Below are 25,908 nucleotides of genomic sequence, written 5' to 3' on the forward strand. Positions count from 1 at the left end.
AGGAAATGAATAAAGTGCAGTGGCATAGTTATAAACATCAAACAACAGACAAAGGCTCAATACAAAAACAATACGTAAAAAAAGGAAAATTCAGAGGTAGAAAAAACGCATTATTGAGATTGACAGATAATAATAATGTTCGGCATATGAGCTTATGAAAATGCAAGTCACCTCAATAACAACAATGAACAGGAAAAAACACAATAAAACAATTAAAAACCTGGTTCATTGTAAATCATATAAATGATGAAAAGAAGAAAAATGAAGAGGGGTAGGATATGGGAGGGGAGAAAAAGGAGCGGAGTTTTATGGGAACATTACACAGCAGAAGGGCTGGGGAGGAGTGAGGTGGAGCCCAATCACAATTTCAACACCGTTGAGGAGCTAAAATGCTCCCATGCACTCATTATCAAATGCTCTGATTTCTTTTATCCTCATGATATCATTCACCTTGTCAACCCAGAGAGCAAGGGAGGGGACGGAGGTCTGTTTCCAATATAGCGGTATAACTTGGTGGGTCAACAGGTGACAGTGTATAGTTTTCTTATAAAAACCAGATGAGTTAGGCAATATAGACAGCAGAGCTACTTTCGGAGAAGGAGCCAATGGAATGACATACAAATCTGAGCAAATGGTGAACACCTCATCCCAAAACAGTTGCCAAGTTGGGCATAACCACCAGATATGAAGATAGTCTCCCTCCTCAATCCTGCATCGCCAGCAAACTCTAGGAGCAGAAGGGAACATGCGGTAGAGGGTGACAGGATCTCTATACCATTGTGTCAATATTTTAAAGTTTTTCTCCTGTGTGTATCCACAGTCCAAGGGTTTATGCGTGAGTTCATAAGTTGCTAGCCAGTCCGACTCTGCAACCTCGTGTCCCAGATCTCTGTGCCAAATAGGAACAAACTTAGGTGTGGCTGAGTCATAATACCCAATGAGAATTTGATAAATTACGGAAAACCAGGTGCTGAGGAGGTGTAGCTTGAGTACAAAGTTTCTCAAATCCAGTCGGGACTATGTATATTGGTTGAAAGATCCAAGGATTTACAAAAAGTTGACAGTTGCATGGAAGTCAGCCAAGATACTGACCTCGTGGGCTCGAGTCAGCAGGGATGAAAGTACCTAGGGTCGGATCCAGAAACTGGCTTGAGGCCAATTTTCCCTTGTATATCCTGCTATCCTGAGTTGGTGAAGCCCAAAAAGAAAGGAAGGATTATCGAATAAGGGGGTCAGAGGAGAGGATATAAAGAAAAGAGAAAGGCGATCTCTAGTAGAGCGCCAAATCTCCAAGGTCGGTAAGGTGAGGGGAGATAGGGAGGAGTGTAGGGAGTCTGTGAAGGTTTGTGTCAAGGCCACTGCTCTTAAGTCCAAGGGGGGAAGATCCTGTTCCAGCTAAGTGAATATTTTGCATTCCGGTTTGGTTTGCCACTCCACTACCGTGGTAAGTAAGGCAGTGACACGATACAGTTCAAAATCAGGCAGACCCATACCCCCAAACTGTTTATGTCTACATAAAGATATGTGCTTATTCCTGGGACGGTGACCACCCCATATGCATTTAATAGCCTTGAGCAGCAGGGCATAGTTGAGCTGGAAAAGGCAGGTAAGATCTGTTGGGATAGAAACCCCTAGGTACAGTATGTGATGTGAATATTGCACCATTTAAAGGGGAAATTTGGGGGTAATTGTGAGGCCAGTTTGGGTGATAGAGAGATGTTCATGGCCTCTGTTTTGGAAAAGTTTACCTTAAAGTTACTGAAATAACCAAACCGGTCCATTTCAACTGGTACATCCCATGCGTGATGTAAAGGAGAACTTCCTCACTATAGAGGGCCAGCTTATGATGATGTGAGGAAGTGAGTACACCCTGGATTGAAGGGTTAGATCATATTGCGATGGCTAGATATTCCGTTACCAGAGCGAAGAGAAGGGGAGATAATGGGCACCCTTGTCTGGTACCATTAGAGATAATAAATCTCTCAGATTGGATTCCATTAAACAAAATTTTGGCAGCTGGCCTGGAATGAAGAGCCATAATTTTTGTACAAAGGGCGGGCCCTAAACCGATTTGCTTCAAAGTCAATTCCTGGAATTGGTAATTAACCCTATCAAAGGCCTTTTCGGCGTCAATGGAGATTAGGCAAGCTGGGATTTTGTGTTTCTGTATATAAGAAATGAGGTGTATGGTCTTATGGCCCGGGATAAAGCCCACTTCATCTCCATGAATTAAGGTAGTGAGTAGTGGTGCAAGTGGAGTAGCTAAAGTCCTAGCGGATAATTTAATGTCATCATTGAGGAGTGAGATGGGGCGATAATTTTCACAGTAAGTCGTGTCTTTTCCCGGTTTGGGCAGTACTGCTATGTTTGCTAGAAGCATGTCAGGAGAAAATGGGTGATCATGGTCCACTCCCTTAAATGCTCTTGGTCATGGCGGGCGGAAGGGGAGAAGCCAAGGCCTTATAAAATCTGGGGGTAAAGCCAACTGGGCCAGGACATTTACCGGACTGGAGGGATTTGATAGCACACAGGAGTTCTTCAGGGCTCAGAGAGTATAATAGTGCCTTCTTGCTTTATCCCTAGCTATCATTTATTGGGAACCTAAAATGAGCAACAGCTCACGCTGAGTGTTAGAGGTCCACCAGGCTATCTGGCAGCAAGTCATCTGCTATTTGGCCAGGAGTTGTTGAATTCGAGTTGACCTAGCTTTTTTCAAGCGAGAGCAATGCTTAATAAAAACACCACTCAGGACACATTTCAGGGCTTCCCATTGGGTGTGTGGTATCCTGTGCGTGTACCAGAATAAAAGTAGTTATGGCTTCACTGATCTCAGCCATACAAATCTCCCAGTAAACTATCATTGGGTCTCCATGTACCTCTGGGGCCTCTAGCTGGCAAAATACCAAATAGCAAGTGAACAGGGGCATGGTTAGAACATACCCACAAACCAATACTGGATCTGGGTTGTTCTATTTCTCCTTTAAATACAAGAAAATACTTTGATAGCTTCAGATATTGCAGCTTGCCATTGCATGCTATTATTGAATCTAAGACCAGAACACAAGAATGAGGAGAGGATAGAGAGTAGGCTTTTTAAGGCAGATAGTTTTAGTAGCAGAAGGATATTTCTAAAACAAATGTATTAATCAATATACAAGATAAGACAAAATTAGAAATGTCATGACTGTGTGAAGAACAGAGGTTTGATGAGCTAGTACACTTATAGGGCTAGATATGCCCTTTCCACATAATTAGGCTGCATTAGTAAACCAAGCGATATGTAACATAAACAGAATACATCTTGATAATTTTAACCAAACGCGTTTCGCCCACTTTCGCGCTTCTTCAGGAGCTTTTGAGAAATCAGGGTATTCTGTGGTATTGTGGAGAAATTTTCAAGCAACACTAAAAATATACTGGATTGTAAAGAAGAGCAGCTGACCAGCTGGTGGTGTAGATAGAGGGTTTGTTTGGGTAGATGATATACTGGGATTCCTGGGATAGAAATCCAATGGTCAGAAACTGACCGGCTGACGATGCGAGTAAGAAATTGGTTTGGGTAGGTGATAAACCAGGGCTAATGTAGGAATCCAATCATCAATATTGATTAAGGTGTATTTCAATTAATGGATTAGGATAAAAGATCCAACAAGTTATCTTGATACTAGGTAATCCAAGTAATAGGAAGGCGCAACCTGAGGTCAAATATCAATTGCCAAGTAGAACATGCAGGTGTAGTAGATGTATTTGGGCAAGGGAACAAAAGGCATCCCTAAGTTTCCTTAAGTATTATATTGGTGATCAAAAAGGTTAGTGTTGGGGATATGAAGAAGAAAATCACCAGCACCTTGTCAGAAAAGGATCTAGCTTTAGATATTGCAGCTTGGAATTGCATGCTATTATTAAATCTAATACCAATGCAGACTTGTAGCACCTAATAAATAATGGGGTACTGAAGCTGAAGACATGGCAGACTGACAAGGTTCCTACCAATTGATGAGATGTCAAGTTGGAGCTGTTGGTTTACAACTGGAAAAAACATTTGCAGCAGATTCACAAAATAGAATTTGCTTAGGAACACTGTATACGGTAAGCCATGATGCAAAACATAAGGAAAAAAGATTTGGCGTTTATATATACTTCAGTAGAATCAGTACCTAATGTTATTCATGTTTTCAAGACTCCCTTCCCCTAACATCAATCTCAGATATATTTTGGATTGGACTGAAGCTTTAAAAAATACTTTTTCAATTTTATGGATTCTTGGTATGTATCACATAAACAGTTTATATAATTAACTGCACAGTAAAAGATAAATGAGCTCTGTGAATTGGATTCTTTAATCCCCCTGGGACATAAAAATGTGACAAACAACAAGGTCCTAGAATTTCCTAAAAAAAAGGGTGCGAGGGTTCTTGGAATTCTAAAATTAGCTGGCACATTCACCATATTTTATTATTTTTCATTATTTTTCCGATATTCATAAAGCACTGATATGTTATCTGGCTTACTATAAATAAGAACCATATGATCCTTCCTTGTCTTTGAAGAATTTTACAACTTAGTGTTCATTCTCCAGGATTTTCAGCGCCATGGTGTAGGGTACCAGTTGACTCACCTGGAATTGAGTGTAATAGGAGAAAAAATACACAGATTTAGGTAGAATTTACAGTGTTAAAGTCATGCAGATAGTATATGTGGTCTTCCGGTTAAGGACATCCGACATACAGACGACTCCTAGATACAAAGGGGGCTTCCCTGCTTCCTCGTGTGCACTACAGAGGCTTGATATGGGGGAAGGGGCGGTTTGCATGACTTGCAGAAGTAAAATTTTACTAAATACAGCTGAGGTTGTGGGTGATTTTAAGGTCTGCAACATCTTGTAACTCCTAAATTACCAACATAAACTCAGCAGTTTCTTTTTGCATATCAAAGCACAGCTTGCTCAAGAAGTTAATGAATGTCTAGGCTCCATAAAGTTTTTTTTTTTTTGCTTTGTGATTAATTCACAGTGAGGATTTTATACAATAACTGACACCACACTGCTTAATATTATGTTAAGACAAACATCTCATTTTTTTAAAATAATGTACCTGTTCCAACTTAAATACAAATTCAACTTAAGAACAAACTTACAGTCCATATCTTGTATGTAACTCGGGGACTACCTGTATTGTTGGAATTTGAAACCAGGAGATCTAAAGATATATGGTGCCTTACGCCCTGTCCAGCCTTTCACTAATTACAAAAATTAGAGCTCTTTTGCTATTTTAAATTGTTAAAGAGTATGTAACCCCTAATAATAAACTTTTTTTTATTTTATTGAGCTGCTAAATCACAAAAACACTGGATGGGCTCACAGTCTAAAACTTGCTTTAGTTGCAAGTTTCTATTGAATGTAAATAATGGGCTTGTAAGCCCATTGTCAGGGTTAATATCAGTGAATGCTCCCATTGGCTAGTGAGTATTGGGACAGTCCCACTTCCAAAACCACCAGCCAATGGGAGCACTCATGACTATGTACTTGGACAACAGGCTTTCAAGTATGATATTTACATTAGGTATGAGTTTACCTAATGCAATATTAGGCTATAGGCCCAGACAGGTTTCCTGACGTTCCTGAGGCTGCCCATTGTGTACTGTCAAAGAACTTGCAAATCAACATCTGTTTAGCTTTTGAGGTGGAACATTGGCCACTATTCAGCCAAATGGCTCCAAACGAGGCAAATTTGAGCAAAACTAGTATGACCGTGTTATTTAATGTGGGTGAACTCCTTAAAATAACTTTCAGGTCTTCAGGGAACCCCTCCTATAATTATACCCATAGCTCACAGTACAATAGTGTGGTGGTCAGTGGGAAGAATACCTCTTACATTGCTGGCCAATAGTATGAATGTCACCTTTACAGCCAAAAGTCGGATCATTTATGTCAGTTAAACCTGATAGCCACAATGGCTCCTTGCTCAAGGAACCCCTAGTATCCTCTGGAGGAACCCTGGTTGAGAAACACTGCTATAGGCAATACTGGTGACTAGTTGTTTTTGGTGGGGAAAATCTTCTTTATTCCTGAAAAAAATATCTTATACCAAAATGCCTTTTTTAAAAGTTTCCTTGAACTTTAAAGTAAACTCATTGCTTTGCCCCTTATGGTTTTGCTTTTAAGCCTAAAGTTCACTATCCAAGATTCATAGTATACCAACATGTGCTCGGAAATGTGATCCATAAATAACCATTATGAAATCAGTAGTTTATGTATCTATAGCTCTGAGCGGCAAAGTGAAGAGCTTCTTGTTTTTAATTAGAGGGCGGTGGGTTGCACATTGCATGGTTTTTAAGACGTTTCATAACAATTCACTGCCTCTGGCTTCCCTGGTCATGTGTGTCCATCCTGAGATCTAGGAGGGGCCTTGAAAGATGCTTTAAAGGACAAAACAGAAGGAAAAAAAGACAGTCTTTGTACTAACTTCTTCTGAAACAAACACTTCCATCGGTTTATGGAATGGTGTAGAAGAAGAAAATAAAAAGAGGTGACAAAGAAGAAAAGGTGAATGAGTTCCGTTCTGAGACCTCCTGAGGCTCAACCTGGGAGAGCTAGAAGACGAACCTGCTGCCAGCGGGAGAAGCCTGAGCATCTAATCTACCCTAAGCCTAACCAAGCAGAAGAACACCAGCCTGGTATGTCAGAAGCACAGTGGGAAACTGCTCTAAGCACAAGCAATTGCTCACAGTGCAGAACTATTAAATTTATTGAGATTCTAAGGTCATCAAAATGTACAAAGGGCACCAAAAGGACTACAAATAAAAAGCCCTCCCAACGGTGAGCAAGACATCATTCAGGACATAGTACAAGACAAAGCCGGACTCATTGCAAAGGTGTTCTTATCTTCATAAAAGGTAGTATGACCATTCCTAACATTGATATATTTTATTTCACTTACTTATAGGTGCATTGGTATGGTGGTATAGTAACAAAAACTCTCGCCTTGCATTGATCGAGTCCTGGTTCAGATCCACCTAACTGAATGGAATTTATAGTTGGTCCCATGGTTTTCTCTCACTACTGATTTTCACCAAAGCAAAGCATTTTCTCTAAGTTGCTTAAACAAAAGGGTCTACTTTTTCAATTTGTAGATGATGTGCATTTATGTATTTAGGGTACTTTAGAAAATTCTATTTAATGCTGTATATATATATATATATACATATACATATTTGATTTGATATATTTGTATATATTATTACATATTTGATTTATGTGCATTGTCACCTTAATTTTTTCTGTATTTTCATTCTGTTAAAAAAATTGCTGATTGAGTCAGGTCTGGGTAAGTTGAAAGACGTTTTTATAACTCTAAGGTTGCATTTGAAGCTCATTGGCTTCCTAAAACCTTATTACATCTTTCCTATGTATTCCATGTTTATGCCCAAAATGCAGAACAGTTGCTGAAATCTTTTTATTTTTAATGGAATATGATTGAAAATTAAAACTCCAAATTTTACTCATGCAAAACCTTCCTGGAAGGTTGATTGGTTACTAAGCAAGCTCGGTGTGTGTTAGTGTGAAGGGACATATAATTGCATGGATTTTGGTGGATTGCCTGTCATTTGCAACCCCTATTTAATGTACAGCGCTGCATAATATGTTGGTGCTACATAAATCATATTCATTATTATTATTATTATTATTATTATTATTAATAATAATAATAATAATATAATAATAATAATAATAAAAATAAAATGTTCATGTTTTTAGGTAATTATAGCAATCCTTCCTGATATAAATCAATTACTGCCACGTAACTAATCAAAGAAAGAAAGCCGGGATTTTTTGGCAATGAATACTTATATTGTAATAAGTTGTCACATAGAAAACAACTATTATAATATACAGAAGTTACACTTGGTCTTTTCCAATTGTGTAATTATTGGGTAAATAGACGATTGACTATACAAATTAGATCGTTGGTTCAATAAAAAATGATGATTGAAGCTTTACGTCTCTTGTCCCAGCTTTTTTAGGGGATCTGCAGAGATTGTTATTTATGTGCTGTAGGTAAAAATGTTATGCAAATAATTGATAAGATACTGTTTACAAATATCCTTCAAAGTATAAACAATACCAAGAATAAACAACAATTACATAAACTCTTAAGCTACATACACAAGTGCAATATTTATCGTTGAAAACGAACGAATAACGATCGATTGTCCGATAATCATTAACAATAAAAGTCAACAACAACTGGCCAACGACACGGATGAACGAGGATTGTTGCTAGAAACGACGACCGCCCGGTGGATCTGACTGGGCAACAATCGTTTGCTATCTATTGTGTGTACGGACGTTCAGTGATTGTGGATTGTTCTGTAATACACTTTCTCCTGTACATGTCACCTCGGCATCGTTCAAACGATCGTATCTAGTGTGTGTACATTATTGGTGGATTATATTTCAACGATCTTATCCTTTCAGCATTTACAGAATTGTGCAGAATACAATCGTTCAAAATAATCGTGAATAATCATTGATCGGTTCTTAATCGTTCAATTTCTAATGACAATTATTGCACGTGTGTACCTAGCCTTAGTTTCATACAGTATGGCTGAAAATGTGTTAATGAATTGTGATAATGATCTCTGCAGATCCCCTGAAGAAGCCGATAGGCGAAACGCATTGGGACAAGAGGCATATAGCTACGACCATTATTATTTTTTTATAGAGCCAGGGATCTAAGTTGTATAGTCAATTGGTCTATTTACCCCATGATAACACAAAGGGAAAAAATAACTTGAAACCTCTGTATAATATAAAAATTGTTTTATCTGTGACAATGTATTACAATATAAGTATTCATTGCCAAAAAAACCCAGATAAATGTTTGTGTTGCATGCTATGTGGGTGTTTTATAAATACAGGCAATTAATGACAGTTTTATATGACAGAGGTACAAAAGGCAGCAACTTGCAATCGACAAGTCTGTTGCAACTGCCAACATTTTCTGGGGAACCTGGCAAAGGCAAAAAGAGAATTGCTATCGTCCCTTTGATTTTATTATTAATGGGCTTTCATGTTTATGTATTAGGTCCTAGTCTGTTGGCACTAGGGATGAGCGGGAGAGAGAGTATTAAGTTTGATCTCGCGGCGAATCGGGATGTTCTCGCTTACTGAAGATTTAAGCGTGAGCGGCCTTGTGATTCGCTATGAGGTCGTGTTCTCGCCAAACAAAGGGAGATGCAGGGGGTGGGAACGCCCACTATTTCCGGCAGGAATGGCGCGGCTAGGAGCAAATCATTTGCTCCCAGGATGCACAGCATGGCCCAGCAGCACCAATCATCAGACATCTCAGAATAGGTATATATACAAGGAAGGAGGGAGGGGTTAGTCACTCCATCTTGTGTTCTGTGTCAGAGAAAAAAGCAGAGAGAGAAGTGAATAGGGACAGGTTAGAAGCCTTCTGTATATCTAGAAATATACAGATTGTGCAGTTTTTCTTGCTACCTCTTGCTATTTATCCAAAAAGGCAAAAACATTTCTGTGCTACTCTACAAAAAGAGATATTTCAGTCTGATACTTCTCAATCTATCACATATCTATCACAAAAGCCATTGTGCACTGTGACAGGGCAGGTTAGGAGCCTTCTGTATATCTTGAAATATACAGATTGTGCAGTTAAAGTTGCTACTTCTTGCTATTTTTCAAAAGAGGCAGAAACATTTCTGTCCTACTGTACAAAAAAACACATATTTCAGTCTGATACCTCTTGCAAGCTATCCAAAAAGCCAGAAAAAATTCTGTATTTCTCTCAAAAAATACAGATATTTCATTGTTTAATACCTCTTGCTATTTACCATAAAAGACCATTTGGTACAGGTGCATTTTTGCCCAAATAAGTTAAAGATGAGTGGTAGACGCAGGGGAAGGCGTTGGGCGACCTGCCGCATCTGGCAGGGAGCATATTTCCCGGGAGTCCGCCACTGTAGGACAGCAGCAGCAGCAAACTGTTGGAGGCAGCAGCACAAGTAGTCAAACAGGTCTGAGATGTGTGCGGATCACCAGTATGCTAGTAGATTTATAGAGACGGGGAATACATCATACAGCCACGTCATGTGGAGAGTATTGTGGAATGGGTCACAGGGGCCTCAAGTGCAGCAGGCTTTTCCTCTCCAGCACCAGCAGCAGCAACCAGCAGAGCCGTCACAAAGACAGGAAGCTCCCCCTTATTGTTTGACGAGCAGCCTGAGGATCTGTCATTGCGAATTTCAGAGCAGGAGGCAGACTTTGAGACCCTTGGAGAGTGTGGTCAGCAGTTGCTGGGCAAAGGTTCTGCATCAGTGGCTACATTAGCAGATGTTGGCTTAGACGAAAATGAGGATGATGATGACTGTGATGTCACCTGGGAACCACCGGTGCGTGTAAGGGCTAGCAGCAGTTTCGAAACAGACGTAGAGGAAAGGCAGCAGCAACAGACTGGGGATGGAAGGGGCCGACAAAGTCCCAAAGAACACACAGACGAGTGGGCACAAGCAGAGGAACAGTCAGAGACGATGTGATCGTGTGGGAGATGGAGCAAGAGCAGACACAGAGGCAGGCAAGGAAAAAGACCAGCAGAGTGGTTGCATGCACCTCTCCAGTGTGGGCCTTTCTCACGCTGAAAGATGATGAAGGGTGCGTAGCAATCTGCATCCTCTCTTCCACCTCCATTGACGCCTTCTACACCTCCAACTATCATTGCTACTACATCTCAAGAGGCTGGTGACAGCCAGACTTCAAGCTGCGAGGAAGAATCAGCTTCTGGCCGCAGGTTTCGTGGCGTACTCTAGTGACCCCTTCAGCTTCCAGTCCCTTCAGGCCACTTGGGCTATGAGCCCAACCAACAAAAGAGTAATCAAACTCAATTCACCACTAGCCAAACAATTGGCCTTGCAGCTACTGCGTACAGCATTGTGGACTCGGCTCCCTACTGTGACCGGATGGCCTGTGCCGAGCGTCGATGGAAAATACCAAGCAGGCATTACTTCTCCCGCACAGCTGTTCCCAGTTTAAATGCACATGTAATGGGTAATCTCTCTCAGGCATTGGCATTCTCAGTGTCTAGTCAAATTCACATCACCATGGACAGCTGGACAACCAAGCACGGAGTGGAACGCTACCTGTCCTTCACTGCTCACTGGGTGGCCTTGCATAGCTCAGTGGGCAGTAATTTGCAAGAAGCATTGCAGCACCTGGTACCCCCGCTGAGGGGTGTGGTGGGAAAGCATGGGCCACCCCAGTCCTCTCCCTCCTCCTTCATTCCTTCTACCGGCAAACCGTCTCTTTTCAACACTCCTCCTGAAAGGCCAGCAGCGGAGGACACTGTGGTGAGGGGGCATGCCACTACGGCTCCCTCAAGCACACGCGTTGTACGCTGATCCCCTACTGCCGCCACGGCACTTAGCAATATCCAGCGCCAACAGAGGCTTCTTCTGACACTGTGACTGGATGAAACTCCACCCTGCACATGCTCTAGCATCTGCGTGAGCAAAAACTAGCCATCCGCTATTACTTGGTCAGCGTGGTGCATGGAGGCAGCGGGGCCCTTGGTACAGCCACAACTGAGCTATTTTACCAGTGACCAGTGGCTGCAGATGGAGACGCTGTGCAAGGTACTGGCCCCCTTTAAGCAGGCCACAAATATTGTGAGTCGGGAGCAGTCAGGCTGGAACAATGTCATTCCCATCATCTTTCTGCTTGATAATACCCTGTGTGGCCTGATGGGAAGTGGCAATGGGAGAGGAGGGCAAGAAATGGGGGAGGAGGATGAGGGTGACATTACACTCCATAGCGCACAGCCAGCATGAGTAGGTGCAAGAAGGGACACTGGCCAGCATCAGGAGGTTCAAGAGGAGGAGGAGGAAGATGATTATGATGACGATGATGAGGGAGACCATGTTGAGGCTGCTGGAGAGGACCCCTCCAACCCGCATTTGTGCTGTCATGTTCCAATGGAACAGGAACTGCTGCAGCTTGAAGATGAACAGGAACTGCTGAAGCTTTAAGGTGGGTGATGAGGAGGAAGATGTTTTGGCGCCTATTGAGGCACAGGAGGAGGATGAGCCCAGGGAACCCCTCTTTCATATGTGTGTCCACATGTTGCGATGCCTACAGAGGGACCCCTGCATTTGCAGCATCAAAAAATGGGATAATTACTGGCTGGCCACCCTTCTGGATCACCGCTACAAAGACAAAATGTCACAGTTTTTACTCAACCCGGCGCAAGAGAAAAAAAAAGGTGACCCGCCTGAGCAGAATACTATGCGACCGGCTGAATGAGGAGTTCGGTGCACCACATTCCACAAAGAGAGCTCAGGCAGCCACCGCCTCCACCGTATCCTCCTGTAGTGGCAGCAGGCCGCACACATCCAAAAGTGTAGGCCAAGACAAGGGTTATTTTCTGGATGCCTGGCGAAACCTGATGCAGCCACCTCAAACACGTGAAGTGGAGGGGCATAACCATCGAGAATGGATGAGTGGTGCACAATTACGTTGGCTCTTTTCTGGCTGTTGGTGGTGGTGTTGACGACAGCAGTTATGAGGAGGTGGCTTGTCCTGACAGTAGTGACGCCATTAATTTTTGGGTCAACAGGCTTGAAATCTGCCCGCAGTTGGCACAGTATGCCATCAAGCTTCTTTCATGCCTGGCATCCAGTGTCCTGTCCGAAAGAACCTTCAGTGCCGCTGGCGGAGTGGTAACGGACAACCGATCATGACTGTCGCCGGAAAATGTCAATTGCCTCACCTTTTTGAAAATGAATGAAAGGTGGGTTACTAACAACTATCATACCCCCACTGCAGATTTCACTGATTAACTGACACAAGGACTCACTGGCCAACCAAGATGTCTCTGTGAACCCACACTTCTCCTGTGCTGAGTCTGTGGCTGCCTATCACCAAACATCCTGTCAGCTGAGCCTGCCTCGGTTGAATTTTTCCGCTAGTTATCGCAACGTCCAGGGATGGCATTCTTCCCCAGTGTCATGTCTGCCATTGTGCCAGCTAGCAATTTACTTTACATTTCTGCTGCTACCGGGAGGCCAACAAACTGCAGATGAAAACCCCCAGTACTGCCATACTGATAGGTACCATTGCCTTTGCCTAATTTTTCAGCTAAGTATTGTAAGATTGAGGGTTGGCATTCATGTCATCCACTTCATGATGCAAACTAGCAATATCATCTACCTTCCTAATGCTTCCGGCACCACAGACAACAGCAACAGTGACAGCGCACGAAACATCTTGGTCTGGCCCTTATTCACAAATTTCCAATATTTGCATTACACACTTTGGGTTGGCATTGACGATGCACTACACCCAGCTCTAGATGCCAGTTACCAATGCTGTCCACACTCTGTCTCTGGGCCCACCGCCTCTTCTTCATGCTGCCGTCTGCCCAGTACCCAGTTTTAGATGCCAGTTACCAATGCTGCCCCTATACTTCCTGCATTTTCTTATATCCTTTCCAAGACCACTATCAGGGGCAGGATACACTTGTACAACTTTATTTGCATTTTACAAAGTTACAGCTAGCAGATAGGAAAAGGCAGTCCCCTACACAGCAATGTCTCCAAAAGCTACAGCTTCTACACTGTCCATATAGGTGATGGCCTCAACCTCTAATGCCGTCCTTGCTCCATCTCAAGGGCCACCGCCTCCTCCTCATGCTGTTACTGCTGCTGTCTGCCCGAAACCCAGCTCTAGATGCCAGTTACTAATGCCGTCCACGATCCGTCTCAGGGCCCACCGCCTCCTCATGCTGTTACTGCTGCCACCTGTCAGTACTCCATTTACTAAAATTGTACACTTCTGGGTGGCATTGATGATGCACTACACCCAGCTCTCCATGACTCTTACCAATGCGGTCTCCCTGGCGATAGCTGACCAGAGGCCACACATTGCTACTGCTCTCGCTGACCCACGCTCTGTCTCTGGTCCTCCATCCTTTTGCCTAATGTCACCTAAATGCCTAATGTAAATTCAATAGGGGTACGTACATCAAATAGCAACACATTTTCCTGCTGTTTTGAGGGCAGAGACTGTTGCTGGTGGGTTTAGTTCACCCCCTCTGAATGTCCTAATGTTTATTCTGCCTTCTGGGCGCTGTCAATCACGCAAAAATCCAATTTGCCTGCTGTCACCTTGCCTGCCATTTTCGGGGCTTTTGGAACTTTTGTATTTTTTCGTTTTTGCCACTGTTCTCCCACACTTAACTAGCAAATTTGGTGGTTTTACTATGTATGAGGGCTTTACTATTATTATTTAAAATCGGCTTATTGACTTTAATAGAAATCGCAAAATCAATTCGTTGAATTTTCGGAAACCCACCGGAAGTTCGAGAACATTTTCGGGAGAGTGTTAGAGGCCTTCTCGCTCATCCCTAGTTGGCACCCAGAGAGCGATGTGGAGGAACCAGGTCAGAAAGACCAGTAGAGGACCCAGGGGACACTCACAAAATAATGGTTTCCCTGGTGGATTTCAAAGGAAACTTTCTCAGTGATAGAATGAAATTTAGAAGTGCAGGTGGCCGCAGAGACATTGAGCCTGATTTATTAAAGCTTTCCCAGACTGGAGAGGATACACTTTTATCAGTGAACTTGGGTGATCAAAAAAACCTGGAATGGATCTGCTCCAGGATTGCAAACATTTGCTAACAAACAGCAAATGACTTTAAGAAATCCAATCCAGGTTTTCTGTGTCACCCAGGTTCACCGATGAAAGTGTATCTAATCCAGCCTTGGAGAGCTTTAATAAATCAGGCCCATTGAGTCTCATTGAGTTTACATGCACCTGCTTGCTCGAGTCATTATAAAAGGAAATATGCTAGATGGCGCTTCTATCTTTTGGATTCTAAATTCTGACATCCCTCTCCAGTCACTGACCTGGAACAAGCTTGCAAAAAAATCACAGAATACTCAGACTTCTATTGCCACAAACTGATTAGAGAATGGACTCCTTGGGCCTGATTTATTAAAGCTCTCAAAGGCTGGAGAGAATACACTTTCGTCAGTGAAGCTTGGTGATCCAGCAAACCTGGAATAGATTTTGTAAAAGTAATTTGCGCTTTGCTAGGAAATGTTTAGAATCCTGGCCCAGATCCATTTCAGGTTAGTTGGATTATCCAGCTTCACTGATGAAAGTTATCTTCTCCAGACTTGGAGAGCTTTAATAAATCAGGCTCCTTTTATGCTGCCCATAGCGAATAACCAGATCATCCTTCAGATTTTCCGCTGAAAGTCTGGAGAATAAACACTTCATTGTCATAGGTCACTACATAATTATTAGGAATAATTATAAAAGGAATGTGTTGAATTAAATGGTTGAATTGCTCATAAGTTTTTCATATTGAGAAACTAAAGGCTCCTGTATGATAGAATTGAAGAGAACTAAAGGTAGTTACTATGTCATGCTCAAGCCTCAAATAGTAAAAATCTGTTTCTTTGCAACATTTGGAAAAAAAGAAACCAAAACGTCCTAACCCTCTCTGGATGAGCCTTCATTTGTGTCCTACTTGCTCAAAGACCCTGCAGCTCCTAGTGGGAGGGATTTAGTACGGGACAGTATTGTCAATCAAGCAAGAAGTGGGCGGGTCTGCGTGTGGCCAGGTGATGATTGACAAACTACAAGTCTAGGAATCAGCATTGACATTAAAGGTAGCCACACCCCCATCTATCCTATTGAAAGTGGCAACGGTGCTTTAAATTCTGGAGCAGTGAAGCTTTGTTGCCACCCCATGCTGCATTATATGGACTTTATAATGGAAAACTAAGGAAAACTGTATAGGCCGACTTATTTTTTTCTGTTGCACATTTTTTTTTATTAGGAGGTAAATGTTTAACTTGAATTGTTTATTAAGGGTAAAAATAAGAACCCTTGTCTATTTGGCGTACTATCAGGGTAAAAAAAATTGGGCAATCCTATTAATAGGGACACAGACAACAATAAAAAAAGTGACAAAAAAAAAAAGTGAAGCTGTCCCTTATCCTGCTGAAAAAAGCATTTTTAATTTAACTTGTGATGAAGATTTTCCCTTTTTCCTGTCTGTCCCGAAAGGGGACACTTTTCTGCAGTCCTGGAGCGGTAAAAATATAACACATGTTCCAACCCTTCCCCATTCTATCCAAAAATAAAAGACTTAACTAGACTTATATTTTACATTCATACACCCTACTGAGTAGGAAAATTCACAAGTCTGTGGTTTGGCTTGTAAAAAATTGTACGCAGCTTCCCAATAACTATTATTCAATCCCATTTCATGTATTACACACAATACCAGGAAATTGCAAACTGAGATTAATACAATTTGCTTGTATGTGGTAGATGGAATGTGCTGCGGGAATAAAGAGAATTGTGATCCTCTGATGCATGTAATTTAAAGAAGACAGCAAAATCTTACTCAAAAGCTGAATAGGATTTATATAGCGCCAACATATTATGCAGCGCTGTACATCAAAAAGGAGCTTTCTCCACGGTTCCAAATAACAGAATGAGAGAGGGTGTAGGTACCTAAAATGCTGTAAATGTGGAGACCCCACTTCATATTTGCTCAGGACCCCCCAGTGACCATTGTACTATACAGGTAGTCCCTGGGTTACATTCTAGATTGGCACTGTGGGTTTGTTCCTAAGTTGAATTTGTATGTAAGTCACAACAGGTACATTATTTTAATAAATGCGATTAGGACAGATGTTTGTCTCAACTTATTATTAGGCAGCATGGTGTTAGTTACCATATAAAATCTTCACTGTGAGTTAATCAAAAACAAAGCAAAAAAAAACTTTATGGAACCTAGACATTCATTAACTTGTGGAGCAAGCTGTGCTTTGATATGCAAAAAGAAACAACTGCAGAGTTTGTCTAAGACATTAAACAATTACAAAATGTTACAGAAGTGCTCAGTCTCAGCTGTGTTTAGCAAAAGATTTCTTCTGCAAATGATGCAAACTGCCCCTCCCCCCATCAAGCCTCATGCATCAAGCAGGGAAGCCCCGTTCATATCTCGGACGTATGTTGCATGTCTCTAACTCGGGGACTACCTGTAACGGGACTCCTATCATTAAGGGACTTCTCCAAGTCCAGCGCTGATGGATCCCAACCAGGGCTGCCCCAGAAATCTCTCTCCTCCGCAATGCATACGGAGGAGAGGGAGTGTCCCTTTACCCCGCAGGCCGCGGTAAATAACCGTTAATTTATGTCAAGGCCGAAGGGAGCCACAACAAGGGGGCTGAAGAGCCGCGGGTTGCTGACCTGCACTACAATATTCATTTTCAGTTTGGCACTTTTCTCGCAGTACTTCGTTTTTGCCACAAAATGCCCCCAGTCTTTTGAGTTGAATTATGATCAATGTCATGAGGACACACTGGGGTGTCTTAGACACCCCCAAAGGAGTTACATAGCTCAGTGTATTGATGCAGAAATCAATGCTGATGTTATTGGGGACCCTTCTCTGCACTTACTGTGTCTGCTTCCCCCCACAAACAGTTTGGACATTAGTTATGTGAAAAGCATTGGGGAGGTGGTGACTTATTACAGAAGTGGGGGCACAAAAAAGGCCTCCCCTAATCTTGCCCAAGCTCTGTCACCTATCTGCCTGCAACTTACTGCCTTCACTGACTTTCTATTACTTTTTTGTATGCTACTTAAAATTGCCTGCCACTGGAGTCTGCATATCTGTCAGATCCCCTACCGGAAGGTAACACGGGATCACCCGGGACATGGAGTCTATGTGGCACCTGGTTATCACCTGAGCACCCCACAAGATGTGATGGGCTGGTAATTGTAGTGGCCAGCTGATAATGGTTGCAAGGTGTCTCCAGGTCACGGACTTTATGATCACCCCACCAAAAAAATACGGATAGGGGCTTTGGTGTGGAGACAGCCGGGATTCAGTATGATGTGTGGTCAGGTCCCAAACCCAAGGCTATAGGCAGCCAGCGGTTGGAGAAGTGTAGTTGGTACTCCAGAGAGGTCAGAGCGGTTGGGAGATAGATGCGTATATGGGGTTCCAGGCAGAGTTTATGGTAGGTGGTAGCAAGAGAGGCAAATTTGGAGTTCCAGACGTCTGGTCTAACCGACACCGTTTAGGATCACATAAAGCAAGGAAGCTGGTGCAAAGTCACAGTGCCAGACATCATCACAGCAGCACTAAAATAGTTTCTTACTATATGATCTGCACACACAGATAGGATCATCCATGTGCACCCAAACCACATTTGTCTGCCCTCACCCAGCGTGCCCTCTCTATACCCACAAGGACATGGCAGGCAGTGTGTGTATTTCATGGGAGGGCAGCAAGGCCTTGCATGAGCCATGGGGGACAACCACAGAATCCCACATCTACTATAACAATACCTCCAGAACCTGCTGATCACCTGCGTGTCACTGAGATATCTGTCTATCTGTCAAAGGAAGATGCCTATTAGTGGAATCATATTGATAACTACCTGGTAATAATATCTGCCTGCCATTGGTATTATCCTCATGTCATTGGTAATATCTGCCTGTCATTGGTAATATCTTCATGTCATTGGTAATATCTTCATGTCATTGGAAATATCTTCATGTCATTGGTATTATCCTCATGTCATTGGTAATATCTGCCTGTCATTGGTAATATCTTCATGTCATTGGTAATATCTTCATGTCATTGGTATTATCCTCATGTCATTGGTAATATCTGCCTTCCATTGGTAATATCTACCTGTCATTGGTAATATCTGCCTGTCATTGGTAATATCTGCCCGTCATTGGTAATATCTCCCTGTCATTGGTAATATCTGCCTGTCATTGGTAATATTTTCATGTCATTGATAATATCTGCCTGTCATTGGTTATATTATCATGATATTGATATCTACATTGAAATTTCTATCTGTTGTTACTTACATGTCATTGGTAATAATTGCATGTCGTTGGAAATTGCTAATCTTTGGTAATTAGAACAATTTGGTAAACCTGTGTCATTAGTATTTGTCTAAAACTCTCAATGATATATACATGTCAGTGGTATTGGGCACATGCAATATATCTGCAGAAGTCATATATGGCCTCCAAAATTTATCAGTGACAGGGCAGCCCCCACACCCTTCATGCCATTAGTATCTGACTGGTATTGGAAATAAATGCCTGTCATTGGTACTATTTGATTGTTAATAATATCTGCTTGTTGTTCATTATATCTGTATGCCATTAGTGTCATTGGTACTATTAGTATGCCATTAATATCTGCTAGTTGTTGATAATATCTGCCTGTCATTGGTATTATCTCTATTCCATTGATATCTACCCCTATTAGTACTGGGGCACTAGAAAGCTGTGGTACAGTAAGTAGGGCACTGGAAAGCCTTTCTAAACCTTGGCACCACATATTAGTCACATATAGCCCTTCCCGCTCTGCCCATGCCCATTACTCCTGCCCTGTATCCAACAAGGGCAACTTGATAGTTTTTGCCCGGTAAGCCAGATCCCATTCCATTCTTTCCTAAAAGCAAGCAGTACCTATTAAAACCCCATCCAAGACATCATATAATGCTCTGTTTTAGACCTCTGGAGCTGTTTGCCATAATGTGCAAGAATGGACATCACATTTGAACAATATAGAAGACTGGCCTGCCAAAAGAAGCCCTCCCGGCAATGCAATGTCTGTGCTGCCATTGGTCACTGACACTTCCTTTTTACCCTCTATTCTTCCGGGTCCAGAATCTTTGGCCACCATTATTGGCCAGGTTTGGATGATGTAACCCTGTGCTTATGCATGGGGGGTACTATGTCCTGGCACAAGATGGTGCACTGTGCAGGGTCTCTTTACTTCAGTCTTTTCTGCCATTAAAAAGGATGCCTGTCAACAGTTTTTATTTAGCAAACTTTAATTATTATTATTTTAATATTATTAAACAATATTTATAAAGCACCAACATATTACACAGTGCTGTACATTAAATAGGGGTTGCAAATGACAGACAGATACAGACAGTGACACAGGAGGAATAGAGGACCCTGCCCCGAAGAGCTTACAATTTAGGCTGTACTATTCTCCTAATTCTCCTTTCAGTATTTTGCTCAGGACAAAAAATAATTCTGCTTTTATCTTTAGTTTAAAATAAAGCATTTCATGCAAGCTCCCTATTCACCAGTTGCTGCCTGAATGTATTACCAATGTAAGTAATAGGGTAGTTTGCAACTAGGATATGAACAGCCGGTGCTGAGACTTGGCTAGCAGGATACCAAACTACACACACAGCCAAATGGGATAAAGGAAAAAATATTTCTTCCTAATACAGAAGCACTAATCTGGACTGTTAGCCGCTTGGAACAGCCTTGCATAAGCATGAAAAAAAGCAAAAAAGCAAGTTTCTAAACTTCTTAACATTAAAAAATGAATTCTGCCAAACACACTTTACTAAATGCAGTAATCTTTATTTTACTGCAACATGCATTAACATGCACCATGGTGCATTGCAGCTTTTTTCATTTTCAATAGCACCCCTATGAACTGTAAAAGCAGACTGCAATGTCAGTATGTTGCAACATGCATAATTGTATGCTGCATTACCAAAAGATTTGGGTTGTAAAAGAACTGCAACTATCTGGAGAAAGGTAATTGTTTCTAATAGATTCTAATGAATAAAATGTTTGCTTGGGAAAGGATTCTAAACACAATTATACAAGTGACCACTAGAGGGGGCGCTTGTACACCTGTAGATGAATATAATGAACAAGAAAAGAAGAACAGCAAGCAATAAGACTATTATATGGCACATACGTATTCTCACTATTGTGTCTATGTATGTAAAAGCAATGGCAATCAAGAGTGAATTAATAATCATTAAATAATAAATCACATAAAAGTCCATCTTAAGTAATTATCTCAGGTATCTAAACTTTTAAAAAGTTAAAAGCCAACCCTAGTCAAAACTTTTTTTTAGAGTGGGGTTGGGTACATTCATCATCATGGTTTTTGCTGTTGGCACCCCCTCCTTTTCTGTCCAGGTAATTGGTGTCAGAACAAGCTGGGGATAGCGTACAAAAAAGAGACACCCATGGATGACATTTAAAACCTGAAAAAACCTGCTTATAGTACCCTCTCTCTCCTATGAAGGTCCCTCTGGGTGTATTCTTTCCTTTACATTTTGTATTACCTTTTGTTTAGATTGGTTGTATTATGAATAGTGTGACCTCCTCCCAGCAATGGGCAGCCCTGCATGAAGAAGAGAATAGCAGTAATGCCCTCTGTGCTCCTAATCATTACACTTTATCACATTAAAGCCCCTTTGTTGTATGGCTCATAAAGTCCTGCACTACCAGTATGTCCTCAGTCTTCCAGGTAAAATGACACAGGAAGATTTCAAACCAAAGGACATCTTATGGTAAAAAAAAAGTGCTGCAATATACAGCTCCAGGCTGAAAGTGATCATTCTGGTAAAGCTGAATTTTTGTTTCTATCTGGGGCTGGGGCTGATTAATCATTTGGAGTTTGGTTTTAAAGAGGACAGAGGTAGTAATAAAAATCTTTTAAAGCCGGTCAGAGAGGGAGCAGCTCCAGCATCTAAAGCCGAAATTAAAAACTTAGACTAAGTCTGGGGCCAAATGTGAAATTTTTTGAAAAAATTGAAGTTTTTCCTTCTCAATAAATATAAAACATTTTCATATGGAAACAAAGAGTTATTGCTTAACATTCAATCTCCAACAAGCCTATAAAAGGATAAGAGGCTTAAGAATTTTTAAAAATTTTATTCAAGAAAAAATCTTATGCCTCTTTCTCTATTTCTAGCCTTCTGAGTAAAAATTCAATGGTAACCTGTCCCCAATGTTTGTTATAGCTTTCACCAGTTCTCTATATAATATTTGCAACAGAACAGAACAGGCCACTGCTCTATAAACGCAAGTGATGCCGAGAATTGTAGTAGAGGCATCACTTGCTGCAATACGTAGTGGCAGGCAGGCCAGATGCAATTCATTTTCAAAACTCTTTGGGGGGCCAAACAAAACCCCCTCGCAGACCAGATTTGGCCCTCGGGCCAGAGTTTGACACCTCTGATCTAAAGCATCTGCAGCACATATATAATTATTATTACACAGTATATATAAATAAAAAAAAATATATATATATATATATATATATATATATATATATATATATAGAAGTATTTATTTATATATAGCGCCGACATATTAGGCAGCGCTGTACAAAGCCCATAGTCATATCACTAGCTGTCCCTCAAAGGGGCTCACAATCTAATGTCTCTACCATGGTCTTTAAAAATATATATATACCATTAAATGTATTTTTTGCACATTTCTAGATGTTAACCATGTAAGATGTATGACCATCCTTTCTAACCTGTTATCTTTTTTCTCCACAGTTCACAATGATCAACTTTACTTTACTACAGACAGATCTCAATGACAGTCTTCCGACTGTACTTGCGCCAAAACCCAACGACACCAACATCATCCACATCGAAGTTCCTAAAGGGGTCTTCTTATTCTTGTGTATTCTCAGCTTGTTGGAGAACATTTTAGTTGTGGTGGCCATAGCAAGAAATCACAATCTCCACTCTCCTATGTACTATTTCATTTGCTGTTTGGCTGCTTCTGATATGCTGGTCAGCATTAGCAATCTCATAGAGACAGTGATCCTGATCTTACTGAGCAATGCCATTATAGGCTACAATGAACCGATGGTTAAAATGATGGACAACATTGTGGACACCATGATCCTGTGTTCTCTGGTGACGTCGCTGTCGTTTCTCGGAGCCATTGCTGTAGATCGATACGTTACTATCTTTTACGCTCTGAGATATCACAGCATAATTACCCAACGGAGAGTAGTCAATGCTATTGTTGGGATCTGGTTGGCCAGTACGGCTTGCAGCATTACATTCATCGTGTTTTCCAACAGCCATGTCGTCATCTTCTGTCTTATCGTGTTTTTTATCTTCATGTTGGTCTTAATGTTGGGACTCTACATCCACATGTTTATCTTGGCAAGGCGCCATTCGCAAATCATCTCGGCCCAACAGAAAGGGGTAAAAAGAAGACTTTCCCCAAATCAAGTGGCAACCAAACTAAGAGGAGCCATCACCTTAACTATGTTACTCGGAATCTTCTTCCTTTGTTGGGGACCATTCTTCCTACATCTTACTTTAATTGTGTCCTGCCCCAAGCACCCATTCTGCCTGGAGTACTTCAAGTATTTCAACATCAGCTACGTTCTGATCATTTTTAACTCCATTATCGACCCTATAATCTATGCTTTTAGAAGTCAGGAGCTCAGGAAAACCTTGAGGGATATTGTGTTTTGCTCACAATGATGGTACGAGGGGGTTAGGGGGAACAGAAGCTTAGCCAAGGTCTGAACTTCTAAAAGATTCTCTCTTTCCCCCCCTATTGATGTAAGGGCATGAAACTCAATGCCTTCAAAGTTACATTGTACAAAAATAAACTTTTAAATGATAGATGTAAATAACAAGGAGACTAAAGAAATGATGAAAGTGAAACTTCATGTATCTGACTAATGCCTAAGATACCTAATAAAGTTAACCCTTTATTAGGTCCTGGAAAATGAGATCTGGAATGTGGATGAAGTTTGTGGGGCAATAAAGACATTTGTAAAGTTTGTGGGGCAATAAAGACATTCATGTATAAAGAACCTTTTGGTGCATGAACTCCATTATTGATATATGGTGATGATGTCTTCATATGGCACCTTCAGTCAGTCATTGCCTATAAAAAATGGAGCCTCCGGTCTATTGAGGAACTTGAAGATTTGGAAACTGGAGAACTCTGCACAATATGGTGGCATCTGCTCACAGATAGAACTGGCACAACCACAGAAGTCCTACAGTATACAGTTCAGCATGGTGGAATGGGCCGAAAAACTTGATTAGCTGCTATGGAGAACCATTTGGATGCTTCCACCATAATTGGTGGAAGCAATTGATCTTCTTCTAGGCACCAGAAGGCTCAATTAGTGACACGGACTAAACTCAGCTTTTTTGACTCATTTGTTGGTTTCCCTGGTGTAGATTCTCCAAAATGAGCAATGCACTGGATTCTAGGTCATTCACAGTTTTGGCTGTGACTGAAGTGATGCCCATTATCTTCCTGGCCTTGTCTATTTTCCAATATACGAATCCAATGTACTTATCCATCCAGCACAGAAGATGACAGCAGTCACTGAAGGACATTGCAAACACCTTTATTAAAAATAAACTTCAGCTGAATGATTATTGTGATGACCTATAGCTCAATGAACACTTTAAAGCACAGTTTCAAAGACCGATAATGGTTCTTTATAATGCAAAATGATTCAACTTAAAAGCTAGCCTTGATTTGCTGTACTGTCACAATAAATATTTCATTAACAACCCTGAAATAAATACATATTAGTACATAATAAAATGATTTCTGATGACGTTAATGCATGACTGTGATAAGGACATTTGATCACGAACTCCTTTGGAGATGGGAACTGATGTAAACTATATGTATTCTATGTACTTTGTAAAGCACTGAACAACTTGTTGGTACTAATAAACACATATGAGAAGCTTTGAATTTAAGAAATATTTATTTTCAATTTTCAAGGTAATAGTGATGCTTTAGTGCAGCACCTTCTCCCCTGATCCTTTTGGAGCCAATATGGATCCTAGGCACCGGCACGGGCTGAAGTCACCATGAAGCCCCTTCACCTTTTCAAAGCCCTTTTACTATTGTCAGATGCACAAACCTTCAGTAGGTGGTAAAGGGTTGGGGGGGGCTTTAAGTACATCATAAATCACTTTTTCTTATTTTTGGATGGTATGGCAAAGGGTACAAACCACAGTCCAGTTTTTTCTGTTGTCTGTGCACCCACTGTAGAGTTTAACCCTCAAGATAAGGAAGGGATTCTTCACTGTAAGGTCTGTGAAAATGTGAAAAAGGCTCTCAAAGTTTTAGCAACTACTATAGATTGCTTTAGGAAAAAGCTGGATGCTTTTCTAGAAGCACAGAATATAACTGGGGATTAAAATAGTAAAGTAAAGATAACAGAGACTGTTGATCCATGAAATATCTCATTGCCTCATGGGATTAGGGAGGATTTTTTTTTTCACTGTTGCAGCAAAGTGAACCAGGGGTTTGTTTGCCTTCATCTGGATCAACTATGTTTATAGGGTTTTATCTGTGATATTTTTATTTCCCTGGTGGTTGAACTTAAGTGATTTAAGTCTTTTTTTAGCCTGACTATGTAACCCTATTTGTTTTTTTTCTGGTGGACACTTGGACTGAAAGGGATAAAAACTAAAACATTTTGAGTTGTTACAGGAAGAAAAGGGAAGATTCACTATGAGGGCTAACCGTCAGCAATTTTAGCCCCCTCATACTGTATGTGAAAATACCCACATGAATGGTCTGTATGACATAATCCTGCCCCTGTACAAAGCATTGGTAATACCACATCTGGAATATGCAGGCCAATTTTGGGCACCAGTTCACAAAAAGGACATTGTGGAATTGGAGAGAGTACAGAGAAGGAAAACTAAACTAATAAAAGGAATGGAGGAGCTCACCTATGAAGAGAGATTAGCTGATCTGAATCTATTCTCCCTTGAGAAGAGACGTATAATGGGGGATATGATCACCCTGTATAAATATATAAATGGTCCATATAGAGAACTCTCTTGCCATTTATTCACTTTGAGATCATTATAAAGAACAAGAGGACATTCTTTGCATCTGGAGGAAAAGAAGTCTAAGCTCCGGATAAGGAAGGGATTCTTCACTGTAAGGTCTGTAAATGTGGAATCGGCTCCCTCAGGAAGTAGTTTCAGCAACTACTATAGATTGCTTTAAGAAAAAGCTGGATGCTTTTTTAGAATCACAGAATATAACTG

At 41.2% G+C, this 25,908-nt stretch overlaps 1 protein-coding gene across 1 annotated transcript; it reads left to right on the forward strand.

Moving 5' to 3' along the window:
• Nucleotides 1-6,488: 6,488 nt before the first annotated feature.
• Nucleotides 6,489-24,584, forward strand: MC1R (melanocortin 1 receptor). Its single transcript, XM_072422601.1, has 2 exons — nt 6,489-6,894; nt 22,396-24,584. Exon 2 carries the CDS (start codon nt 22,402-22,404, stop codon nt 23,344-23,346), a length of 945 nt encoding a protein of 314 aa, XP_072278702.1. The 5' UTR covers nt 6,489-6,894; nt 22,396-22,401; the 3' UTR covers nt 23,347-24,584.
• The last annotated feature ends 1,324 nt before the right edge of the window (nt 24,585-25,908 follow it).

Source organism: Pyxicephalus adspersus, chromosome 9 (genome assembly GCF_032062135.1).
Source record: "Pyxicephalus adspersus chromosome 9, UCB_Pads_2.0, whole genome shotgun sequence".
Taxonomy (NCBI): Eukaryota; Metazoa; Chordata; class Amphibia; order Anura; family Pyxicephalidae; genus Pyxicephalus; species Pyxicephalus adspersus.